This window comes from Giraffa tippelskirchi, chromosome 6 (genome assembly GCF_054371585.1).
Source record: "Giraffa tippelskirchi isolate mGirTip1 chromosome 6, T2T-mGirTip1v1.2.pri, whole genome shotgun sequence".
NCBI lineage: Eukaryota > Metazoa > Chordata > Mammalia > Artiodactyla > Giraffidae > Giraffa > Giraffa tippelskirchi.
Window position 1 is genome coordinate 14,051,884 of NC_137280.1, and position 24,591 is coordinate 14,076,474.

At 42.8% G+C, this 24,591-nt stretch overlaps 1 protein-coding gene and 2 long non-coding RNA genes across 3 annotated transcripts in view; 2 read left to right on the top strand and 1 right to left on the bottom strand.

Annotated features, from left to right (window-relative positions):
* Positions 1–56: 56 nt before the first annotated feature.
* Positions 57–4,629, top strand: LOC145511626 (uncharacterized). The gene is made up of 2 exons (XR_014058011.1): positions 57–207; positions 1,255–4,629. It is a non-coding gene; the product is annotated as an uncharacterized LOC145511626 (long non-coding RNA).
* A 1,568-nt stretch (positions 4,630–6,197) lies between these two features.
* On the bottom strand, positions 6,198–7,328 carry LOC145511624 (uncharacterized). Its single transcript, XR_014058009.1, has 3 exons — positions 6,959–7,328; positions 6,734–6,849; positions 6,198–6,455 (listed from the first exon to the last, which is right to left on the bottom strand). It is a non-coding gene; the product is annotated as an uncharacterized LOC145511624 (long non-coding RNA).
* A 7-nt stretch (positions 7,329–7,335) lies between these two features.
* The window catches only part of LAPTM4B (lysosomal protein transmembrane 4 beta), a 62,796-nt gene continuing 45,540 nt past the window's right edge, over positions 7,336–24,591 (top strand). Inside the window, exon 1 of the mRNA XM_081505193.1 lies at positions 7,336–7,659. Coding sequence (XP_081361319.1) covers positions 7,561–7,659 — 99 coding nt within the window. The 5' untranslated portion in view covers positions 7,336–7,560. The remainder of the gene's footprint in view (positions 7,660–24,591) is intronic.

Sequence of the window (24,591 nt, forward strand, 5' to 3'; positions counted from 1 at the left end):
GGTAACATGCACACAGGACAGTTTCCCAAAGACCGGGGTGTGAGTTGTGTCCATTTGCCAGAGAGCGTTAGGCCTAAGGCCTCGGGGATTTACTCCTAATGGTAGAGATGGATTAGATGTTGGGCAGTTTGGACATAACTTGACTGTTTGTCTAGCCGCCTCCCTAGGGATATGAAACTCATGCCTTAAACCAGCTGCATTTTGATGGTGAATTTTGTGAGAATTTTTAGCCTTGTCAATCTTTTCATTTAAGTTTGAGGCAATTACTTTAGTTAATGCATCTGCCAAAGCATTTCCCTCATGTAAAGGGCCAGGCAAGCCGGAATGGGCTCTATTATGTCCCACAAAATATTTCTTAACTCTATGCTTAATCTCTTTCGGTGTAAATCGAGTAACAAGGAGAAAATAGTAGTCTTATTTTCCGGAATATTAGCAGTCTCAATATGAGGAAACAATCTTACAATATATCGGGAGTCAGTTAAAAGATTGAAGGCACAGTCTCTCAAATGTTGAAAAGCCCAAATAACTGCTCTTAACTCAGCTCTTTGGGCAGATGTCTCTACAGTTACCTGAATATGGGATTTTCCGGTAATAATTGTAACTGCTTTACCATTAGAGGAACCATCTGTGAAAACTAAAATTGCCCCTTCTAAAGGTTGAATAGAAAATTTCTTTGGAAAAATCACGGGATGTGTTTTTAAAAAATGCAAAAGGGGGTTTGAGGGTAAATGAAACAAAATTTGTCCCCTGAAATCTATCAGGGCAACTTGCCAATCATCACTATTTTGTAAAAGAAATTGCAGTTGATCATTATTAGATGGAATCACTGTATTTGCTACCTCTTTTCCAAAAAGTTCCACACTTCTTTTTCTACCTTTTATAATTAATTGTGCCACCAAGCTGGGATAAGATAAAACTATTTTTGGGGGGTCACTGGTAGATGGAGCCATTCTAATGGGCCTTCTTGCCACAAGCATCCTGTAGGTTTATGTTCTGTGGCAAGAATAATTAAATCCCATCCTCTGGTAATACTAATTCTAATTAACTGATCATTCAAAGCCTCATCCACTTTAACAAGAGCCAACTCTGCCTCATTAGTCAATTTTCTCTTAGAACTGGGATTAGGATCGCCCCTTAAGCAATCAAATAAAGGCTTTAAATCCGAAGTAGTCAGTCTTAAATGGGGCGTATCCAATTAATATCCCCTAATAATTTTTGGAAATCATTTAAAGTTAGTAAATGATCTCTTCCCAGCTGCAAAGGAGCGTGACTCACAGTATGGGTATTTAACACCCTTCCTAAATAAGAAAAAGGAGGATTTACTTGTATCTTATCTGGAGCTATCTTCAAACCCCAGTTTTCCAAGGCCTCAATCAATTCAGGTAAGATTTGTTGCAATAAGGCTCTATCTTTATGGGCAGCCAAAACATCATCCATATAGTGTATCAAATATAAATCTTTATACTTCCCTCTAACATTTTGCACAGCTTGATCCACAAATTTTTGACACAGGTGGGGCTATTTTTCATCCCTTGAGGCAAAACCTTCCATTGAAACCTTCTATAGGGCTGTTTAAAATTAACTAAAGGAAGACTGAAGGCAAATCTCTTACAATCTTGGACAGCCAGGGGGATGGTAAAGAAACAATCTTGTAGATCTATGACTATCACATTATATTGAAAAGGTACAGCTACTGGGGAAGGGAGACCAGTTGAAGGCCCCCATGTCTTCCATAGTTGCGTTTATAGCTCTCAAATCTTGTAACAATCTCCACTTTCCTGATTTCTTCTTAATGACAAAAATAGGAGTATTCCAGGGACTATTAGAAGACTCTATATGGCCGGCCACCAGTTGCTCCATAACTAAGTCTTCAGCTGCCTGTAGCTTTTCAGCTGTTAAGGGCCATTGCTCCACCCATACGGGATCATCAGATTTCCAGATAATAGGATCGGCAGCAAGAGCAACAGCCTCTAGGATAAATTTGAATATCTTAAACCTTTTTATTCTTGTTAGGAACCATTTCTAATGGAGAAACAATTCCCTGCTGATCTTTACCAAGCCCCTTGTCAGAATTACACCTCATTTGCAGCATTTGGTTAGTAACTTTTTCATCTGGGCTATATAAAAGCATTCCCATCTGAGATAATATATCTCTCCCCCATAAAGAAAAAGGCAGTGAGGGAATCACATATGGGCAAAAGGTGCCTTGTGCCCCCTTTTCATCTGACCATGTCAAAATTTGTGAGCTCTTAACAACCGAGGGCACTGACCCTATTCCTACCAAGCCGGCATTGGTCAGACATGTTGGCCAGGATGAGGGCCAGTCTTTTCCAGCAATGCAAGAGACATCTGCTCCAGTGTCTAACAGCCTTGACATTTTATTTCCTTGAATTAAAAGATCTTTCAAAGGCCTTGAAGCTGTAATTTCTTGCACCCAAAAGGCTAGATCACTAGGTCCAAATCCTCTGGGGCCCCTAGCTTGAGAAGTCAAGGTTTTTCCTATCTGATAATAAGGTAAAAGCAGAAGTTGTGCTATTCTTTGACCTTTATTAATTTGCACAGTTTTGGCAGGCTTCGAAATCAAAACTTTAATTTCCTCAGTATAATCAGAATCTATTACATCAGGCACCACCGAAATTCCTTGAAGGGAAATCGAGCCACGCCGGAGCACAAGTCTTAAAATGCCCTCAGGCAGGGGACCAGCCACTCCTGTTGAATTGGAGCTTCCTCGCCTTCCCTTTTTGTTTTGGTAAAAACTACCGGAAAGGCCATAGAGAATTCTAAGTCTCCCCGTTGTTTTACTCTTTTTTTTTTTTTTTAGCCTGGGTGAGGGCCCCCTGAAGGGGCTTTCTCCAAGGAGCTCGCTCTGTATATTGTACATGCGTCTGCTTTAAAAGCTTCTTTGTTTCAGAAAACTCCTTATCTTTCTCAGCCTCAGGCAATGCTCTGGGAGGCTTTGGGGGCAAAGTGGGGAACTCCTGGGCCCTGGGAGGCTTTGGGGGCAAAGTGGGGAACTCCTGGGCCCTGGGAGGCGCAAATGGAGGCAGCGGCGATCGCCTTAAATCAGAAAGTGATGGATAAATTTTTAAAGGTTTGCGTAGAGGAGGAGGGGCCTTGCTAGGGCGCTCGGCCGCAGCGTCCTGCAAGTCCTCTCCTTCCTCGGGAGGTTGAGTACAGTCTCCCTCCTTTTCTTCGCCAATGGCAGAAAACATACTCTGCGCGGAAGACGGAAGCCCACCATCCACCATTGCAGCCTCTCCCATAGGCTGTCTAACAGCCTCATGCCGAGGGTCCAGTACGTCCCTAATCATATTCCACAGAGCAAAAGCATCTACCAGAACCTTTTCTGGCCCATGCAAAGTAAAAAACAAATGTAACTGATCTCCAACCTTAGCCCAGGTTTTCAGATTTCCTCAGGAAACCATGGGCATTGCTCTTGGACAGAAATTAGAAGTTTAATGCCTCTATGGGCTAACATGTGAAGTAATATTTTAATAAACATTTAGAGAATACAAAATTTAGAAGTTTAACGCCTCCATGGGCTAACATGTGAGTAACGTTTCACTAAACATTTGTCTATTCTTGGATGCAGAGAGTCCCATTTTCCTAGAGAATATTTTTACTGATTCTGTGCTCTCCTCACCCTGCCTAAACTGCAGAGGGGTCCTGGTCACCCACGAACACAATCCTACCTGTCCCACTTTGCATTTATGAAATTGCTTAATTAATTACTTACCTACTTGATTAATTACTTATGCTTCAGGTGTTCTCTGTTCTGGCGCCAGAGTCCAGCTCCGGCAGCCAGGGAAACGCCCTGAAGGGATGAACGGGTCGGCGAACGAAAATGATGCAGTCTCTCGCTCAAAGCACTGGGCTGCATGTTTATTTTAAGCATCAGGTTTTCTTTTATACTTTTACAAAAGCATTAGGTCAGAGGTATGACATCTTCAGTTTCCCCTCACCCATATTTACTGTCGCCGTAAATCACTGTTGTCCTTCAGAGTTTCTTCTTAAGTGTCCTTGTGATAACACTGTAACTCAAGTTTGTCTCTGGACTGTATATTACATTCCTCAGTTTATTTCTTATCTCTTTAAATCCTGCTATCCCCTAGTAACTTAAGTTCATCATCTCCTAAAAAGGCTTTTGGCTATTAGTATCTCTAAAATACCTAGTTTCCATAAGCTATAGTAAAATATGCCAACACTACAACATACCTTAAACCTTTAGCTTCTAACTATTCTTAATTATTCCTAACCCCTAAACTCAGCAAACTTCTTTTGCCATAAACATTCCCCTTACAGGTAGGTTTCAAATAACAATGTTTCCCATGATCTCAGGCTGCAGCCTATGTGCTCATCCTGGAGCATTCTTTGTAAAGATCCTTGAACAAATGTCAATAGTTAACGTTATGGATTATAACATTCTTTCCAGCCAACTCAACCGGAGGAAGGAAAGGACAAGTCAGAATCACAAGACCTAACTCCTTCATCCTGGGACCGTGCCTGCGGGATGAGGAGAGGGGGTTGGGGCTGTGCCTCCATTTTGTCAGTAATGCCTATCGCGGCTCCTGACATCCAACTAGCTTTCTCTTTTTTCAAATCCAAAATGAAACGTTGACACGTGCTCTGTAATAATCTTAACTTGTCTGAGATGCTTGGCTTAAACAGCGATTAGCGGCTAACATAGGATAAGGATTCTTCTGAGGTAAGAGATAGATGGGTTGGACATCTGGTGTTTGTCAATTAGAGTAAAGTTCAAGTTTTTTCTCACCCAGACACTCCACGAACAAGTGGTAGTCGCTCACTCGAGTCCAATTCTTTGCAACCCCGTGGACCCCATAGCCTGCCAGGCTCTTCCGTCCTTGTGATTTTCCAGATAAGAATACTGTAGTGGGTTGCCATTTCCTTCTCCGAGAACAAAGCTAGAGGTAAAACCTGAGCTCTGCTAAAGAAATAAGGTGCCCAATCCTGAGGTCAAGGAAGACTTTCCTGTCTGCACAAGTGCAGGAAGTCTTCTTGAGGGTCGAAATGGGAGGGAGTCCAACCTCACAGTAAGTGTGGACATGTGCCCACAGGCCTCTATGGTCAGATTCATCTTAGCAAAAAGTTGTGAAAGCTTCTTGGGGATGGTCCAAGGAGAAGTCAGATGTGAAAACAGAAACAAGATAATTGACCAAAGGTAAGCAATGACCTGGGCTTCCCAGGTGGTTCAGTGGTCAAGAATCCACCTGCCAATGCATCAAACAGAAGAGATGAAGGTTCGATCCCTGGGTCGGGAAGATCCTTGGGAGAAGGAAATGGCAACCCACTCTACTATTCTTGCCTGGGAAATCCCGTGGACAGAGGAGCCGGGCAGGGGACAGTCCTTGGGGTCACCAAAGAGTTGGACAGGATTTAATGACTAAACAGCAAGGAAACAAAGATCCGGAAGGACTGTCCTATATGAGTGACTTAAATCACCTCTTTACTGGGCCCCTCCTCACTCAGGCCCCCTATCATCGCTCTCCAGGTGCGTGTCCCTGCCTAGCTTCTGACGTAGTGTGGGCCTCGTCATTCATGACAGCCGCACTCCTCTTTGAGTGTGTATTTTTGCCTTGCTTTGGACTTACTGCACTCCTCCTCCTTAGAAAGGATGCCATACCCTTTCTCTCTGGTGTGTATCTCTCCCCTGCTTCTGACTTCAATAAACTGTTTTTCTACTATTTGTTCTCCCATACACTGTGCTGTGTCTGTGATAATAAGCTTTGTAACTGTTTTTTACAGTTTTTGCCTCCTTGAAACTTTCTTGCTTTCAAACGTGGAAAGGATCGAGGGCCACTTTGCTTCTAGCCTCTAGTCCTGCGTGGTCTGGTAGCTAGGTTTCCTGATTTTCATTCAGGCGACTCAGATTCAATTCCTGGAGAGGAAACTAAGATCTCTCTTCAGGACCACTCTCTCTCCAAGATCACTTCCAGACCAAACACTAGATGGGAGGAAGTAACTGCAAACTGGAGTCCTAAGAGTATCTCAACTCTGTGTTGGGTCTCACATGCTACCCAAAAAAACTGGGTTCACCTCTTGATGGGTGTGAAGCCAAATGATAGAACCAAAATAAGGATTGTGAGAAGAAAGGATTTATTACTTGCAGCAAGTAAGGAGAACACTGGGGATCTTCCCCAAGCAGTGTCTAAGAGCAAAACCTGGTAAGTTTTAAGCTAAGGTTATAGGTTATGTATTCATGAAGGGGTTTGAGTGATCAGAGTCCAAACTTAAGTTGATTGAAGTCATGAGGGTCAGAAAAGGTCGACAACATCATCCCTTAGAGCAGTGGTCCCCAACATTTTTGGCACCAAGGACCAGTTTCGTGGAAGACAACTGCTCACCGCATGCTGTGTGGTCCCGTACCTAATGAGGGGTGGGGGGTGTTGGGGACTCCTGCCTCAGAGGATGGTTGCACACTGGAAGGGGTGTAAATTCTGCAAAACAGTTCAAGAAAGTGAGTCAGCTTAATGGTTACCACTGAAACACACCTGGGAGTCTTCACACCTGATTTGTTATCTTTGCTATTGTTACTTCTCTTGCCCCTTAACAGTCTTTTCTTGTGTTCCCTTAAGACCTTTCTTGCTGAGGCCTGTTCAAGGACAAGCACTGGGGTCAGTCTTAGATCACAAAATGGCTTAGGCCAAAAAAGGCTTCTCTTATGCCAAGAAAGCCATGGCTGGTTCTCTCTTTTTTTTTTTCCTGGACTCCTTACCTTATACTCTTACACAGAGACCTTGTGGCAGTACTCGGCTTGATGACTGTTTCTTTAGAGCTGCAGTCACGACTTAAAAACGCTACCTGAAGCACAGCAAGTACACATCGTATTTTCTGGGAAAAGAGTAGTAGCACAGTGATTGAGCTGGGAAGCAGAGACAGACTGCTCTGGGCGGCTTCAGCAGCGGTTCAAAGGACTGCAGTTGGCCGGAATCACCCCTACCGTTTCCCTCCTCCAGCCAGTCTGCAAGATAACGGTGATGGCACCGAACCTATAGAATATCTGCAAGATACAAGTGGAAGGAGAAAAAAAACCCCACCACCAACTAGACTGTAAAAGAATCTGGAACCGGTGGTGGAGTTACACGAATGACCAAACAAAAGAGGGGAGGCCCGGAACTCCACCAGGGGCCGACTCAGGGACTGCCAGGGCTGAGGGTTGATTGATTTCTGTTCCCCGGGGCGGGAGGGCCGACAGCCGGCCGGAGCCCGCGGTGACGTCACAGGGCCCCGGAGCCCGTCACGTGGTCCGCGGGCGCCCGGTCGACCCCGCCCCTTCCCCGCCCCCTCTCCCTGGCCCCGGCCCCGCCCCCTTTCCCCGCAGCCCTCGGAGCGCAGGGTCCGGCTGAGGTTCCAGCTGCGAGCTCTTCGCTGGGAGAGGCGCGGGGCCCGGGGCCGGTGGGCGGCGGACGGGGGCCGGGAAGAGGGAGCGAGGGTAGCCGGGGAGAGGAGGGCTGGCGACAGCCGCGCGGCGCGCCGGACCGACGGCCGAAGCTTCTGCGAACTTGGGCGCAGAGTCGGGCCACTGCGCCCGCGGCCCGAGCGATGAAGATGGTGGCCCCCTGGACGCGGTTCTACTCCAACAGCTGCTGCCTCTGCTGCCATGTCCGCACCGGCACCATCCTGCTCGGCGTCTGGTACCTGGTGAGCGCGACCGGCCTGGGCGAAACCCCCCGGGGTGGGGGTGAGGGGCGCGCACCTTCCCGGGAGGAGCGCGGGCGCCCCGGGACCCCCCGGGACCCCGCCTCACTTTTCACACCCCCTCATGGGTACTGGCTGCGGCCCTCGGGGTTGGGCGAAGCCAGCGTTAATCCGCCTAAAGTTATATTATTAGAAACTTAATTCTCTGGGCCGGCGGCTCCACGATGCGCCCCCCCCCCAACCACCCCCCCACCTCCGGGCTTAACATCCTGTGGCAGGGATGCGGTCAGGGCCCGGTGTTCGGGGTGGGGAGGGTTTCGGGGGGCGGTGCGCGTGGGCTGGGGTCGCGCTGAGCAAGGGGGCGCCCCGAAGCCCTCCGCCGGGAACCGGCTGGGCCTCCCGGAGCTGCGCGGTTTCCGGCGAAAGTGCGCTTTGGTGGTCTGCGAACTCCCTCCCGGCACCCCGATTCTCGCCTGCGGAGCACGTGTCCGCCTTTCCTTTCTTCTCCGTGTCCGCTGGGCTTTGTGCTTTCGACGGGTCGGGAGAGCTGTCGAGGCAGTGAGCCGGCACCTCTTGCTGCCCCCCCCCCCGCAGGTGCTCGCGGATTTGCTGCCGGATCTCCCGCGCGTCTTCGCATCCCGAGTGGGAATGGCTGGGGATGGAGGTGCCCTACCCACACGTTTGTTGTAAAGCCCTTACCCTAGGAGGGGCTTGCCTTGTGATTCACTGCGTTTCAGTCGGCCCTGGACAGCCATTTTGCACCCACTTACCTCCCCCCAAACCCCCGATTTGCAGGTGATCCCCACTTTCTTAGCCGACCCCGAAGGCCCATCTGGTCTGTTAGTTTGTTTCTAGGTTGGAGCTCTTTATTTGTCTGGGGAGCAGTGATTATCAGGCGCTAGTGAGGCAACCTGATGGAGTCGTGCCCTGTACCAGCTCCAGGTTGATTGGTGCCTCCCACCCAAGACTGCACCAGCACCCGAGTCGGGTTCCGCTGCATCGTGATTTCTGCTCCATTATGATGGAGAGTTAAGCCCGAGCCTCTTGGCGCTGAATGCCTCTGCAGCACGAAGAAACACCTTAGACGTGGTAGTAAGATGGCATATAGAACTTTTTAGTGGTGTGGTACATTCTGATCTTAGTCATCAGAGTGTTTTGGTCGGTTCATAATTCAGTGTTTGGATATAACACGGACCTAAGTCGAATTGTGAACTCGTCTGTGGTGCCATTGTAAGCAAAACACCCCTCTCCCCCCATATGATGTTCTCTGTGCTATTTATAGTTTCAAGTTTCCTTTAGTCAGTGCCTATCACAGGCCACACAATAGAAATATTTGGCCTTAAAAGCTTTCAGACAGATCTTTAGTATATGTGGGTTTTTACTGTGCAGCTTGAATGCAGAGAGAACATCTGGGTATTGGCTCTACCCTGGTTTTACTGAAAGCAAAAAAAAAAAAAAAAAAAAAACCCGGAAATTTAAAGTTACACCGAAAAATAGTGGGTGGTCTCGAAATAGTGCTTTTATTGATGATCAAGACAGACAATTTTATCCACATGTCTTGTGTCCTCCTTGAAGATGTTGAAATCTGCAGGCTTGCAAGTAAATCTATGAATGTAGTTTGTAAAATCTAGGGCACTGCATTAGGCAAATGGACTACGTGATCTACAGGAAAGATAAATCTACTTGAGCCCTGTTGTTGGCTGTAATCCAGTAGGACACATTAGCGTGATAAAAGGAGAGGACTCTGCATGCTTTGTCCACAGCTTGAGTGTGCTCTTTGGGGAAAGCAGTTATTGGTATGCAGGTTTTAGCATTTGGAAAGATGGCTTTTTGAAAAATAATGAGAAAGCTTTACAGCAGATGTGAATAAGCAAGCCACTTTGGGGATTCCCAGGTGGCGCTAGTGGTAAAGGACCCGGCTTCCAATGCAGGAGACGAGAAACTGGTTCGGTCCCTGGATGGGAAAGATCCCCTGGTGGCAGAAGGGGCAAATCACTCCAGTAATTCTTGCTGGGAGATATCCTAGACAGAGGAGCCTGGTGGGCTACAGTCCACCAGGGTCACTGATTGTTGGATACGACTGAAACGACTTAGCACAAACACAATGTTTGGGAAATCTGCTACAGGTCATCTTTATAAGTCTTTAGCTTTTCTCAAAACAATTTAACCTTTTTTTAAACTAGTGAGTTTCCCTCATCCTTTTACATATAATTTGGTTATCCAAAACTTCGATTTACACATACATTTTTAAGATGAAGGAGCTAAAGAACAAGGCATCTCTTTCTTTTTCCACCAGTCATCTGGATGGAATGAAAGAAAGTGAAGTTGCTCAGTCGTGTCCGACTCTGCGACCCCATGGACTGTAGCCTACCAGTCTCCTCAGTCCATGGAATTTTCCGGGCAGTAGTACTGGAGTGGGTTGCCATTTCCTTCTCCAGGGGATCTTTCCGACCCAGGGATGGAACCTGCGTCTCCTGCATTGCCGGCGGATTCTTTTACTGTTGAGCCACCGAGGAAGTCCGCTGTACTGTTGATAGCAATCCTTTTTTGGCCTCCCGCTGTGGCTTCGCGGAGTCCTCATCACTGGGTCTCCAGAGAATGCCCTGGATTCCTTGATTTAAAAAAACCAGAGTGAACTACGTAAGGGCTAGGAGTTGAGTTTATTCAGTGTCTTACTCTGTATAAAATAGCCCAGGGGAACAACCTCTCAGAAAGCTCTGAGAGACTTGTGAAGACCTGAGGGAAGAGCCAGAACACATGAATCTTTTTGCTGTGAGAAAATCTGTAGTTGAAATCCTAAGATGAGTGTTCATCACAGAACAGGCAAATCAGGTTAATGATTTTATGTATCATTTTCTAAGTATGGGAAGATGCAAGAATCTGGGAAAGTTGAAATTTCTCAGGTATGGATCTGCATTGTCTTGGGGCAGGTGTCCAAAACACAGACCGCTTCCTGTCTCTCTCTCTCTCTTGAATTCCCCCGGTCCCAGAGTCTGGGTGACTGCAGTGGCTAATGGCTTGATCCTGGTAGAACTGGAATGGCAGGCAACATTTTTCTCTACAGTGCTTTGCAGAAGCTTAATTTTTACATATTCCTGGTAGATTTTTTTTTAATTCCCATTTTATAGAGGAAAATCAAGGTGAAGAGGTTAAGTGATTCACAGCTTGTGGTCTGAGTGATGTATTGGTCTGTGCTGTTCCCACAATTTTACCTTTTAAAAGTTGTGTGTTTTGTTTTTGCTTTGAAATGATAAAGGTTTCCTTGAGTCCAGTTTTTAAAAAAAGCATATTGATTTCAGGTATTTGTATTAGCGATCACTTTTCATTTACTTTCTTTTATTTTTTTCCCTTTAAAAATTGAAGCATACTTTACATATGGTGACAATCACAGGTGTTAAGTGTGCAGTTCGTTGACATGACCAATGTATGCACCTTTGTAACCCACACCCTTAGAGAACATTCCCAGAAAGTTCCCTCGTGCCACTTCTCAGTATATCCCCTCCATAGACACCTCCACCCCATAGGTGTTTTGCCTATTCATATCAATGGAATTATATTGTAGGTGTTCTTTTGTGTTGGGTTTCTTTAACTTAGCATAATGAATTTTACATTCATTCATGGTTTTGGAGTGTGTCAATATTTGTGCCTTATTATTGCTGAGTATTACTTTGTTGTAAGAATATACCACAATCTGTTTATCCACTTGCCAGATGATAGACATTTGGGTTTTTCCAGTTTGGGGCTATTATGGATAAATCTGCTCTGAACAGTCTTGCAAAAAAAGACTTTGTGGACATCTGTTTTTGTTTCTCTTGAATAAATACCTTCCAGTGGGGTTCCTGGTCGTTGTGTGTTTTTACTTGATAAGAAACTGCCAGGCATTTTCCGGATTACCATTTTTACACTCCAGTCAACAGGGTATAAAGTTCACTGGGTGCGTAGTAGTAGCTATTGGTGACTTGGGTTTGAATTCCCCTATGAGACTGATGACATGAAACAGCTTATCTTTGCTTCTTGGCCAACTATATATCTTCCTTTGTGTTGATTGCACATTTTTTTAAAAACTGAGTTTTATCTTTTTTTTTTTAATCCTACGGATTTGTGAGAACTCTGTATTTTGGATACCAGTCCTTTGTTAAATATATTCTTTGTGAATATATTCTCTCAGCGTGGCTTGCCCACTGATTTTCTTAATAGTCTATTTTGATGAACTGGAGTTTTTAACTTCAGTTAAGTTCAATTCGCCTTTTTTCTTTTATGGTTAGTACTTTCTGTGTTAGTACTTTCTTTGCCTACCCTGAAATTGTAAAGATACTCTCTTACATTTTCTTTCGTAAGCTTTATGGCTTTAGCTTTTCTGTTTCCATCTGGTTTAGTTTTGTTTTTGTAGAGCTTTTGTGTTTTGTGTACTACAATGTGAGGTGGAGGCTGTTATTTACTTAGAAAGGCAGTTTAATCATTAAACCTAAGAAAAAAGTTGATTTCTCCCATCACCTTTAATAGCTACAAACTTTTTTTAGAAAAACAAGTCAGATGCATAGCTATCCTCACCGAATGAGGACTGATTTGCCTTGGTTTCCGGAGGGATCGTGATTTGAAAGGAATACTTGAGGCAGAATGCTTGCTATGTGGGCTTCTAGGATTTCCTCTCTTCAACAAAACTTAATATTTTAAGCCTGAATCCATTAACTTTCCCAAATTTGCCCAGACTCAGATTTGCCCACGCTAGTCTCCTTCGACCCCTGTCTCAGATTCCTCGGATAGCCTCTGTTCCCCCTTGCCATCAGGATCTCTTCCTTTATTCCATCTCCATGTTATATTGATTTTTTTCCCCCAACTTCCTGAGTGCCTTGTTCTGTCCTGTTCTGATTCTTGCTACCACTTCTCTCATAGGCTCTCATTAGCTCTCAGTTAACTATTACAATAGAATCATAACTGGTCTCTCTGCTTCTAGCCTTGCCATCAATAATCCATTTTTTCCCCCAGTCTGTTGCATATGCAATTTCCAGAGGTATTTTTCTCAAACACAAATACGGGCTTGTTATCCTACTCCTAAAAAATGTGGGCTCACTACCTCCAGGAAATGTGTGTGTTTCATGACGCATCTGTTTCTCGTCCGCTGAAGTCACCTTACACAATTAACCAGTGTGGTGCATTTCACCACGTCCCTTTCCCTCCTCTCTCCCATCCCTCAGATTACCTTCCTTTAGGATACAAATACCTGCCATATATGCCAGCCAGTACTTAAGCTGTGAGTCCTGAGATTCATTCAGATTTGATAAATTTATCTGTACAGTCCTGAACCAAACAGTCCATGGTTATGTGACTAGAATATACTGATGAATTTAGATCTGGGATATGCTTCCCTTGAACTATTGGTTAGAAGGGATGTGAGTGGGGGGTGGGGTGGGATTAATTTAAAATATCAGTGTGACAGCAGAGGGTTGAGACATCCGGAGGCTGTTACTGGGAGGAGGAAGAAAGAAGGTTTGGAGAACAATAATGAACAAAAATAAATCCCTGCTGTATTCCTTATGCTAAAGGCCACATTTTTTTTTTTAACTCTTTATTTTGTATCAGGGTATAGCTGATAAGCAAAAAAATGTTGTGACAGTTCAGGTGGACAGCAAAGGGACTCGGCCGTACGTATACATGTATCCATTCTCCCCCAAACTCCCCTGCCATTCAAGCTGACACAGCACTGAGCAGGGTTCCCTGGGCTCTACAGTAGGTCCTTGTTTGTTTTCCATTTTAAACATAGCAGTGTCTGCATGTCCGTCCCAAACTCCCTAACTATTCCTGCCCCCAGTCCTTCCCCCCAGCAACCATAAGTTCCTTCTCTAAGTCTGTGAGTTTCTTTCTGTTTTGTAAGTAAGTTACAGAACACTTCTTTTTAGATTCCATGTATAAGGGACGTCATATGATAGTTCTCCTTTTCTATCTTAACCTCACCCAGTGTGACAATCTCTAGGGCCATCCATGTTGCTGCAAATGGCATTATTTCATTCTTTTTAATGTAAAGCCTGCATTTCTTATGGAATATATTTTGCCATCAGGACTTGCATTGCTCCTAACACCCTCAAGTATACTTTTTCCTTTGTAATTCCTTTCATCTTATCAGATAATTTTCTTAGTATGTTTTAAAAAGTAGTGCTGATAGTTGGAAGAATCTGTCATTGACACCTAGCATGGGTCCTCCTTTGGGCATACTGGCCTTTTTATCATTCTCGAAGTGTATTTTAGGTTAGTCTTCAGCAAATACATACTGAATGCCTCTTTGTGCCAGACACTATTCTTTGGGGAGCTGGCCATATATCAGATTATAAAGGATAAAAGAGCTCAGAGTAGCTGGTCTCATTGGCTTTATGACCTGGCCTGTCAAATAACCAACTAGTTCACTTTGAAAGTCACAGCTTGCTTGTGTACCCAAGCCTGGTGGGTTCTTTTTGTATCCTTAGAAGTCCTGGTGCAATAACTATTGATTTCTGTCTGGATAGTAGTACTGGACAGTAAAACCGACATCTTGCAATTGTAGAGTGATTGATACATAGTTTTCAGAAGACTTTCACATTTGTTCCTGTTTAGACCTCAAAGCAACCCTGGGGTCAGGCTTGAAAGGTGGTGATATGCTCCGTTTAGATGAACAGTTTCTTTCCAGCTGTCAGATTCTATAACTTGGACCATAAGTCCAGGGCAAAATAGGGACTAACTCATAATACGTCGGTAATTCTTACTACCTCCTGTTTTCCTGACTATATTAGATTGTGAAAGACTGAAATTCTAAGGTAAGGGTATGGATTTTATTCTGTAGATAGTGAGAGGCACTGAAGAATTATTAACAGGGGTGAGAAGGTGAAAGCAGTTTTTAAGGAAGGTGGAAAGGGCCAGCTGTTTTAGATGGCCAGGTGACAAGGCAGGGTGCGGGCAGCCTTCCAGATGGGAGATGCTGCTATGTCAGGTCTTCCCACCAGAAGTTTCTCATTTGCTAATGATGCAAATTATATGAATGGGAACTCTCATTGGTTAGTTAATGATACAAGTCTATCTTGCCATCTTGCTTCTCTCCATCTGAATTAGGAGTCAAACAGATTTGGGACAGAAATGGATACTGGGTTTTCAAGAGATGTCTAATGAGTCCCTTTAAAAAAAATACAGACTTCCCCACCCACAAATAAAAAGGATCGAGGGAAGTTTTATGAAATATTGTCTGGTGAAGATTTCAGTGGTATTTACTACCATTTTTAAAAAGTTTTAAAAAATTATTTCTATTTATTATTTATGGCTGCACTGGCTCTTCGCTGCTGCACACGGGCTTTCTCTAGTTGTGGTCCGTGGGCTTCTCATTACCGTGGCTTCTGTAGTTGCCCAGCCCAGGCTCGAGGGTGTGCTGGCTTCAGTAGCTGCAGTGCGTTGGCTCAGGAGTTGTGGCTCATTGGCTTAGTTGTCCCTCAGCCTGTGGGCTCTTCCCCTGACCAGAGATCGAACCTGTGTCTAATATTATGATGGATGTTCATCCAGAACATTTTAAAGGCAAGACAACCAAGAAATAGTTTATTAATATCAGTTTCTCTGGGTCCCACTTGAGATACAGTTAACGTAACATAAAAAGGCTTGAATATTCATTGGAAGAACTGATGCTGAAGCTGAAACTCCAATACTTTGGCCACCTGATGCGAAGAACTGACTCATTTGAAAAGACCCTAATGCTGGGAAGGATAGAGGACGGGAGGAGAAGGGGATGAGAGAGGATGAGATGGTTGGATGGCATCACCGACTCGATGGGCATGAGTTTGAGTAAGCTCTGGGAGTCGATGATGGACAGGGAGGCCTGGCATGCTGCAGTCCATGGGGTCGCAAAAAGTCAGACACGACTGAGCAACTGAATTGAACGTAGCAAAGTGGTTAGCGTGAGTTTTGCACCAAGATGTGGATTCTGTGACACACTCATATCCCAGTAGCCCAAAACGAGGCAAAGGACTTAGCTGCATGGGAGGCAGGGAGATGGTATCTTCAGCTGGGAATTTACATATCCAGATACTCCTGTTATTGTGAAGGAAGGGGAGAACAGATTCCAGGGGTATCTACTAATCTGATATGACTCCTAACAATAGTCTTATTGCTCTGATCCCGTTGCCTGTTGGGCAACTGGTACTAATTATCGGAGGCTTTAATTCCAATATACAAACCAGTACTTGTTGGGCTTTCCTGGTGGCTCAGATGGTCAAGAATCTGCCTGCAGTGTGGGAGACCTGGGTTCGATTAGTGGATCGGGAAGTTCCCCTGAAGATGGAAATGGCAATCCGCTCCAGTTTTCTTGCCTGGAGAATTCCGTGGACAGAGGAGTCTGGCAGGCTACAATCCAGTTAATAATTCTAACAATAAATAATTGCAAATAATCATTAAAAAGTATCACAAAGCAATTTAAGCAAGTCATAAAATGGTTGCAACTACTGATAAAACCAAGTAGTATTCAAATGCCAGTATATCTTTCCTAAGGTCTGCTGCATCAATGGAGTTTTTAATTGCTTGTCGAAAATTTATTTAAAGATAAAATGAGGGCCCGTGGTAGCATTTTTAGTATGAAAGCACCTGTAGTCATCTGTGTAAGACATCAGATGCAGCTAGCTAATGGATCTGGAAACCATAACTGTGCTTATGGATAAGGGTTTCTCATCTCAAAGAAAATGAAAGTGAAGTCACCCAGTCATGTCTGACTCTTCGTGACTCCATGAACTGTAGCCCACCAGGCTCCTCAGTCCATGGAATTTTCCAGGCAAGAGTACTGGAATGGGTTGCCATTTCCTTCTTCCCATCTCAAAATAATTGTAGAAAATTTAAGCCTAGAAGGAATGTTGATGGGTATCCAGTTATTTTCTTCCCTTCATTCCTCCTCTTTTAACAGCTTTTGAGAACTTCCCGTTTGTTAGGAACTGTGTGAGCTGCTGGCAATACAATATGATTCAAAATAGACCCAACCCAACCTTGCTGACATGGAAACTAGGGTCTAGTAAGAGGAAATTGCCAGTAATGAATGTTTGTTAATTAGTAATCACAAATATTGGAACGTAATTGTGTTAAGCAGTTTTTGGCTATCTGCTGTTTTTTATTTCTATGGCTATAGTCGTTCACTCAAGAAATTTAATATATGCACTTATCAAAAGTCTAGACTTAATAATATCTTTGTCTTTCTTCTGAACAGTATATGTCCTTTAACTTGTCATTTCTTGTATTTTAGTGTCTTTTCTTTTTAAAGCTTCCCAAGACACTGACCTATACAATCGATGTTCGCTTCGAGTTACCCACATATTTACACATCTGTCCATCATTTTCTTTTTGCAGTTACTACAATTTTTATTCAAAAAATAGACATTCTAATACTCCACATGTGGAAAGTACATGACCCATCATTTTCTTGACCAGCTGTTCATGATCACTATCCTTCTGTCTGATATTTAAACATTTCCTTTAGCGAGGATCTGTTTTATTTATTTTGCTGTGCCAAGTCTTAGTTGTGGCTTGCGAGTTCTCAGTTGAGGCACGTGGGACCTAGTTCCCTGACCAGGGATTGAACCCGGGCCCCCTGCATTGGGAGTACCGAGTCCTAGCCACTGGACTGCCAGGGAGGTCCCAGTGAGGATCTGTTGATGGTATACTGGTATTCTCTGAAAACATCTTTATTTGGCTCAAGTTCTTGAGAGATATCTCAGTCCTTGTGTCTGTGCTTAGTCGTTCAGTTGTGTCCAACTCTTTGTGACCCTTGGGACTGTAGCCCCCCAGGTTCCTCTGTCCATGGGATTTTTCAGGCAAGAATACTGGAGTGGGTCGCCCTTTCTTCCACCAGGGGAATCTTCTCAACCCAGGGATCAGACCCCGGTCTCCTGCATTGCAGACTTGATTCTTCACCCTCTGAGCCATTGGGGAAGCAATGCTTGGTTGACCATTACTGTCTCTTAACACGTTCAAGCTCTCCATACACTGTCTCTAGAGTTACGCTTTGCTGCTAAGAGGTCAGCTGTCAGTCTTGTTGACATTTACTTTATTTTCCTTCCTTTTTACAAAAATATTTATTTAGCTGTGTAAGGTCGTAGTTGCGGCATATGGGATCTTCATTGCTGCACGCAGGATCTTGTGTTGTAGAGCGAGGGCTTTTCACTAGTTGTGGTGCAAGCTACATAGTTGCAGAATGGAGGCTCAAGCATGCATGGGCTTAGTGGTCCCACGGCATGTGGGAATCTTAGTTCCCTGACCAGGGGTTGAACCTGTGTCCCGCATTGGTAGGCAGATTCTTAACCACTGGACCACCAGGGAAGTCCCTTGACATTTACTTCTGATTCACTAGGTCTGGGGTTGGTCTTGGTGGTTCTACATTAGTAACACATGTGGGATGATGCTGACACTTCATTTTGCTGACAACACTTTTCTCTCTCTTTTTTTTTACTGAAGTATAGTCGATTTACAGTGTTGTGTTCAGTTCTGCTGTACAGCAAAGTGACTCAGTGATACAGACCACACTTTTGATAGCAGTGGTTTGTGGACTCATACATTTCTGATGCTGATTTTCTTTTCTTGGAATCATGCATGTGTAGTCAAAACTTGACTCTTGATGCCTTCAGAAGGTATTGAACAGAACAAGTAACTGAAAGGCTTAGTGATAAGAGGCAAAGTGTCCTTACAAGTAACAAATTTTAATAGAAAGATCATTAGCGCCTTTGTGAAAATGTTTAAGAGATTGCGGGTGGGCAGAGATAAATGGGAGATTGAGATTGACATATACACACTACTATTTATAAAATAGATAACTAATAAGGACCTACTGTATAGCACAGGGAACTCTACTCAGTACTCTGTAATGACCTATATGGGAAAAATTTTTTAAAAAGAGTGCATAGATATATATATGTATAACTGACTCACTTTGCTGTATAGCAGAAAGTAACATAACATTGTAAGTCAGCTATACTCCAGTAAAAATTTTTTTTCAAGTTAGTAAAATTTCAGTAGGTGCTTTCTTTGATTCTTCTGTTACTTACCTGAGAATATTTCTTTACCTTATTTTTTTTCTCCTTCACAGCTCTTTAGAAACTAAAAGGAAGTTTCTTAGATAATCTGTTTGTTATAAAGTAAGTATGTAAATAGGAATAGAATCGTAAAAGATACTTATTTATAATAGTGACGGTTAACAATTTACTGGATAATCTTTTCATTAGTTTACTTTGAGAAATAGCTTAGAATGGTGATCTTCAGAAGCTGTTTACTTTTGAAGTTATCTAATACTGTTTTCTTTTAACTAAAAGTAACAATGTAAGATATTAATATCACCTTCAAGAATGTTTCATTACCTAGATTCATAGTAGTGAATATTTATGGCACGCATTTTATGTATGGAAAGGAAAAAGCATTATTTAACAATTCAGCTTTATGATTGCAAAGTATTTCTTTGTCTATGAGTAGTTAGACTGTATCATTGGATTTTATTTTAATTTGACAATTAAAATTTTTAAAAAACTTAGCTATCAAGTTATACATTAGCAGCTTTTTATTCTAAATTTCAAACTATGTGTGCAAACTAGAAGTCATTTTTTGGTCTTTAATTTCAACTTTTGAGTTTCTTTTTAGGTGATTTAAATGTATTGCTATTTTGTAAGAAAAAGTTTAACTCCAAAGTACAAGTAGCAACACTGTTCTTGAATGGGATGCAAAATTTGTATTCCAGTGGTTATCTGTTATTGCCTCTTCCCTTTCACTAGTAAAGACATTCTGTTTTATGAGTTTCAGTTTTGTCTTTGGTAAATAGCTGTGGGAATAAAGTATTCTTTTATGTATTGAAGCTAAGCAGAGAGTAATAATCACTTTAAATAGTCTTTCGAAGCATGTTTCTTTCTTTTTTTTTTTTTAATGATAATCCAAGTTGTTGGAATAGGATGGTTGCAAATAGGGACTAACAGATCTAATATATAGAGCATCTCAGAACACAAAGAGCACCAGGTTTACTGCCCTAAAAAATTAAATTAGCCATTTTTGCACTTTATTTTTTTTTTTTATTTTCCATTTTCTTTTATATCTAGGTCTTTAAGAAACAAGGAAGATAGCTTTCAAGTCTAAACACTGAAACAACCTAAATCACATTAATATAACAATCATCCTCTCCTAAAGGAAACTAAACGAATATATGAGTGGAAAATAGTATTTATTATGTAGCTTTCAGAATATAGAAACATCTCAGAGAAATTGTGACACCAGTGTATGTATATATGAGGTGAAGTGAAGTTGCTCAGTCATGTCCGACTCTTTGCAACCCCATTGACTGTAGCCTACCAGGCTCCCCCATCCATGGGATTTTCCAGGCAAGAATACTGGAGTGGGTTGCCATTTCCTTCTCCAGCATTTTTGCACTTTATGTTTTCTCTTTTCCAGATGCTGGCCTTCTAAACCTTCTGGTGTTTGATCCTTCTTTATGTACATTATAAACTAGGCTCTGGCTTGGCCTATCTCTTTATATTCAGAGATCCAGAAAGTTCTTTAGGGCACAAAGGGGAACACAGTTGTTCTTCCTGTCCACACCTGCCTCTCAGGTCTCCCAGTGGCTCTTTGGACAGCCTTCTTTCTGGCTCCTGCCTGAGGACTATCCTTTGCCTTCTGTCCACCGTACAGACATCTTTCTTATCATTCCAAGAGAATATAGTGGTGATTCAGCCCAAGCATGAAGATCAGAGCCCGACCAAATCCGTTCAGGGAAATTAGAGTTGCAAATCTGTCTCCCTCTGCTTGCCAGCCTCAGGTCACATGAGATCGGCTCTCTGGAACCCTCCCTTGAAAAGAATTCCGAGCCTGCTGCCAGCGGATTGGTTGACAGAGTCGCCAGGGCTTGTGAACCGGGTGTGGTAGTAGCTTCTTGGGTGGATCCTGGGTTACTGGAAGGAGCATGTATAGCATTTGCAATCAAAGGACCCATGACTGAGTCTCAGCTGAAAAGGTCACAGCTCCCTGCAGGTTTCCCATGAATCCTGAGAGTCCTCGTCTGCGGAGTGGTTGTAGCAATGATCACACCGCTTAGGGCAGGCAAAACTGCTTCAGTAATAGGTAGAAGGTGTAGTGGTGGTGGTTTCCTGACTTAACCCATCACCCATGGGGAAGGTATATGGGAAGGATGGCACTAGGCTCCAAAGTGAATCAGAAGGACCACATTGAATTTGCGGGGCGGGAGGCGGAGGGAGAATCTGTTTAATACAGTTTTAAAATTCACCTACTGAAATGGGGCCCTAAGGAAAGATACAATGTCGACTGCTTAAACTTTCTCCTGCACGCACACTGTATAAAACAAGAGGATTTATAGGTTCTGTATTGAAAACACCGGCTTTACTTACAATCCAACTCAAAGGACTACCAAGGGCTGTTCATTTTTACATTTTTGTTTCCTTGAGCTTTCTCTTAACATTTAGTTCTCAGTCACTTAGCCTGATTCCCTAAAATTGTTTATTTGTGCTGTAATCTTTGTCTCTCGAGATCTCCAAGTCTCTTACTTTCTGGTGTTAAGAAGGTCCTCTTCCTACGGAGGGTTTCAAGTGCCTCCCTCTTCTGCCCAGCCACGAGAGTAGCAGAACTCCTTTTTACTCTAAATGGAACAGCCAGTTTATTTGACTGTCCTCCCCACTAGACAGCAGACTAGCTTGAGGGGGGATTAACATGTACTTATGTTAGCCTGCTGCTGCTGCTGCTCCTGCTGCTAAGTCGCTTCAGTCGTGTCCGACTCTGCGACCCCATAGACCACCAGGCTTCCCCGTCCCTGGGCCAAGAACACTGGAGTAGGTTGCCATTTCCTTCTCCAATGCATGACAGTGAAAAGTGAAAGTGAAGTTGCGCAGTCGTGTCTGACTCTGAGCGACCCCATGGACTGCAGCCTCCCAGGCTCCTCTGTCCATGGGATTTTCCAAGCAAGAGTACTGGAGTGGGGTGCCATTGCCTTCTCCGGATGTTAGCCTAGTGCTTGGCATATATTTGTTGCCTAATAGCTAATTTTTGAACGATTCAGTGGATGAGTTAATGAATGTTACAACATTTATTCTACATTTTATTTTGTTTACTCCCTGGACTACCAGGATTTTATGGTGAATTAAATTTTCCCCAGCATATATTTACCACAGTTGTTTGAGTTGAAATAGTTAAGTGTCAGAAATTTATTTCACTATAGAACAGAACCACGTAGACAGGGTCTTACTTGAATAAAATCACATTTGTATCAGAATTCTAAAATTTAAGTAAATTTCAATTAAAAAGTAAAAACTTGGGACTTCCCAGTGGTCTAGTGGATAAGAATCCACCTGCCAATGCAGGGGACACAGGTTCGATCCCTGGTCTAGGAGGATTCCACATGCCACGGAGCAACTAAGCCCATGAGCCACAATGACTTTTTTTAAGTCAAACTTAATTTCAGTTTTCCCATTGAAATTGCACTCAAGTGAAAGGCACATCTGCCATTGATAGTTTTTAGAAAAGATTTCCAAATATTGCTGCAAAAAAACTAGACAGCTGTCTAAAAACAGTATTATCAGATTATAATTTATATTTTAAAGTTTTTAGCCATTTTACTGTGAATATTGCACGCATAGAGAAAGTGCACAGAATATAAACACCTTGGTTATCAACTGAGCAAACACTTGGTGTATCTACCACTCAACTGTGACTTCTAAAAGGTTACTCTAGAGGTGACAACATATATCCTTGACTTTTAAAAATTCTCACATTAATTGGTACAGTTCTCTACCTGGACAATACAAGGACCTACAGTCAGTTCAGTTCCAATTATTCCCTCTTGATCTATATGATATTATGTATTGTTTGTATTTTGTACTCATAAGTCATTATTGTTATTATTTGTTATCAGTATTCACAGTTGCCAATGTTGGTATCAGTTTTATTGTTCTTAACTTTTTGGTCCACCTTCAGCCTTCTATCTGGTATCATTCTTATGTTGTCCAAAGAATACCCTTTAATGCTTTCTTGACTGCTCAGCTGCTGATGACACGTTCCTTTGGTTTTGTCTGAAGGTATTTTAGTTTTGTTTTCATCCTTGAAAGATTGTTGTTGTTTTTAAGCTTGTAAGGTGGTCCTTTCCTCCTTAACATTTTGGAGATGTAACTCCATTGTCTTCTAGCTGCTTTTGTTTTTATTAGAGCCAGCTGTCTGAATATGTTCTTCTGTTTTATCCAGCTCATTTTTTTTTTTTTTGTAACCCTCTTAATGGGTTAAACCCATCCACTAAGTTCTTTATTTGGCTACTGTATTTTTCATTCTAGAGTTTCTAGTCTTTAAAAAAAATCTCTCACATCCCCCCTCTTTTGTGATTCAAATACCCTGACAAAATTCTTATTCTGTTTTTTTCTTTTTAATCTCTTTGAATATTGTAAGTGTAGACACTTTATATGGGGAGCCCATTAACTTCAGTATCTAGAGCCGCACCTATGGTCTGTTTGTGTTGTCTGTTGATTTTGCTGGTCCTCATTGTTAGCATTCCTGTCTTCTCCTGTTTCTTATATTTGGGACATTGTATTTCAAAAACTGAAGAAGTTATTCGAAGCGTGGTATGGCATTTTTTCTCCACTAAGGGTTGTGATAGATTCTTACAGGCAACTGGCAGTGCCCTCCACCCAGTCTCAGATTCCGATGAGGCAAAGCTGGGGCGGTGTCCCTGCCGTGTCCTCATGAATGAAGACTTGTCTCAAGTGCATCTTACTGCAGCCCCTTCCGATCTGACAGTGAAGCCCTGGGGGTTTCTGCCCTCCATCCCCACCAGCGCCCCCCTACTCCAGGTCTTAATTCTCTGGCCCAGCAAGGCTGTCAAGGTGCCCTCAGGGTCTTTACTCTCCTTCCTCTTTTCTGGAATCCACAAATTGCCCTCAGGAGTATTTCTGCCTTCTCCTGAATCTTGACGGGTTAGTCCCTCACTGCTAGAGAAAGCCCGGGTTCGATCCCTGGGTCGGGAAGATCCCCTGGAGAAGGAAATGGCAACCCGCTCCAGTATTCTTGCCTGGAGAATCCCATGGACAGAGGAGTCCTTGGGGTCACAAGAGTCAGATACCCTTACTGAAAGTGGCAGACCTCTTAATTGTTCTTATTTTTTTTTACTCTGACTTTTTCTTTTCCTCTGATATACCTATTTCCAGGTGGGTGGTTTCTTTTTTTTTTCGGTTGTGCTGCGTGACTTGTGGGATGTTAGTTCTCCCACCAATGATCAAACTTGGGCTCCCAGCAGTGAAAGCCCAGAATCCTAACCACTGGACTGCCAGGGAATTCCCTATTTAGTAATACTAATTCCCTATTAGTATAGGGAATTAGTAATAGTAATTCCCTATTAGTAATACTAATATTTTAAAATATATTTTATATTAAGAATATTTTTGAAGCTTGAAATATTTTTTCCTGATCGTAAAAGCAGCTATGCTCTTGTTAGGTACTCTGAAGAGTACAAAAAAGGTACAATGATAATGAAAGGTAAAAGGTACCAGCAAAACTACCACATGGTTTATAACATTGTATGTTTTAGTGTTTTTAGTCTGTGATTTATGCCTGTGAACATAAATAATAAATTGGAATAAATTTTACACTGTGGTTATCAATTAACATAGTGTGAACATTTTCTTGTCATTAATATTTTTTAATACAACTTTTAATGCTTATGTAGCATTCTCTTATTTGGTTGTAATCTTATTTAGTCATTCTAATTCTGTTTAAAATTTTCATTACTATAAATACGTCTACAGTGATCATTTTTGGACACAACTTTCTGTGCAGAACTCTGATTTTTGTGTAATTATCATTCAGTGGGTTTGAGTGTTCTTAAGTTTCTTTTACTGAGGCTTTTAAAAAATGATAATTGCATTTTATGTTTTCAGTTGTTTAGATTCAAGCTACAAGTCTCCCTGTTCATTTAGGGTCTGG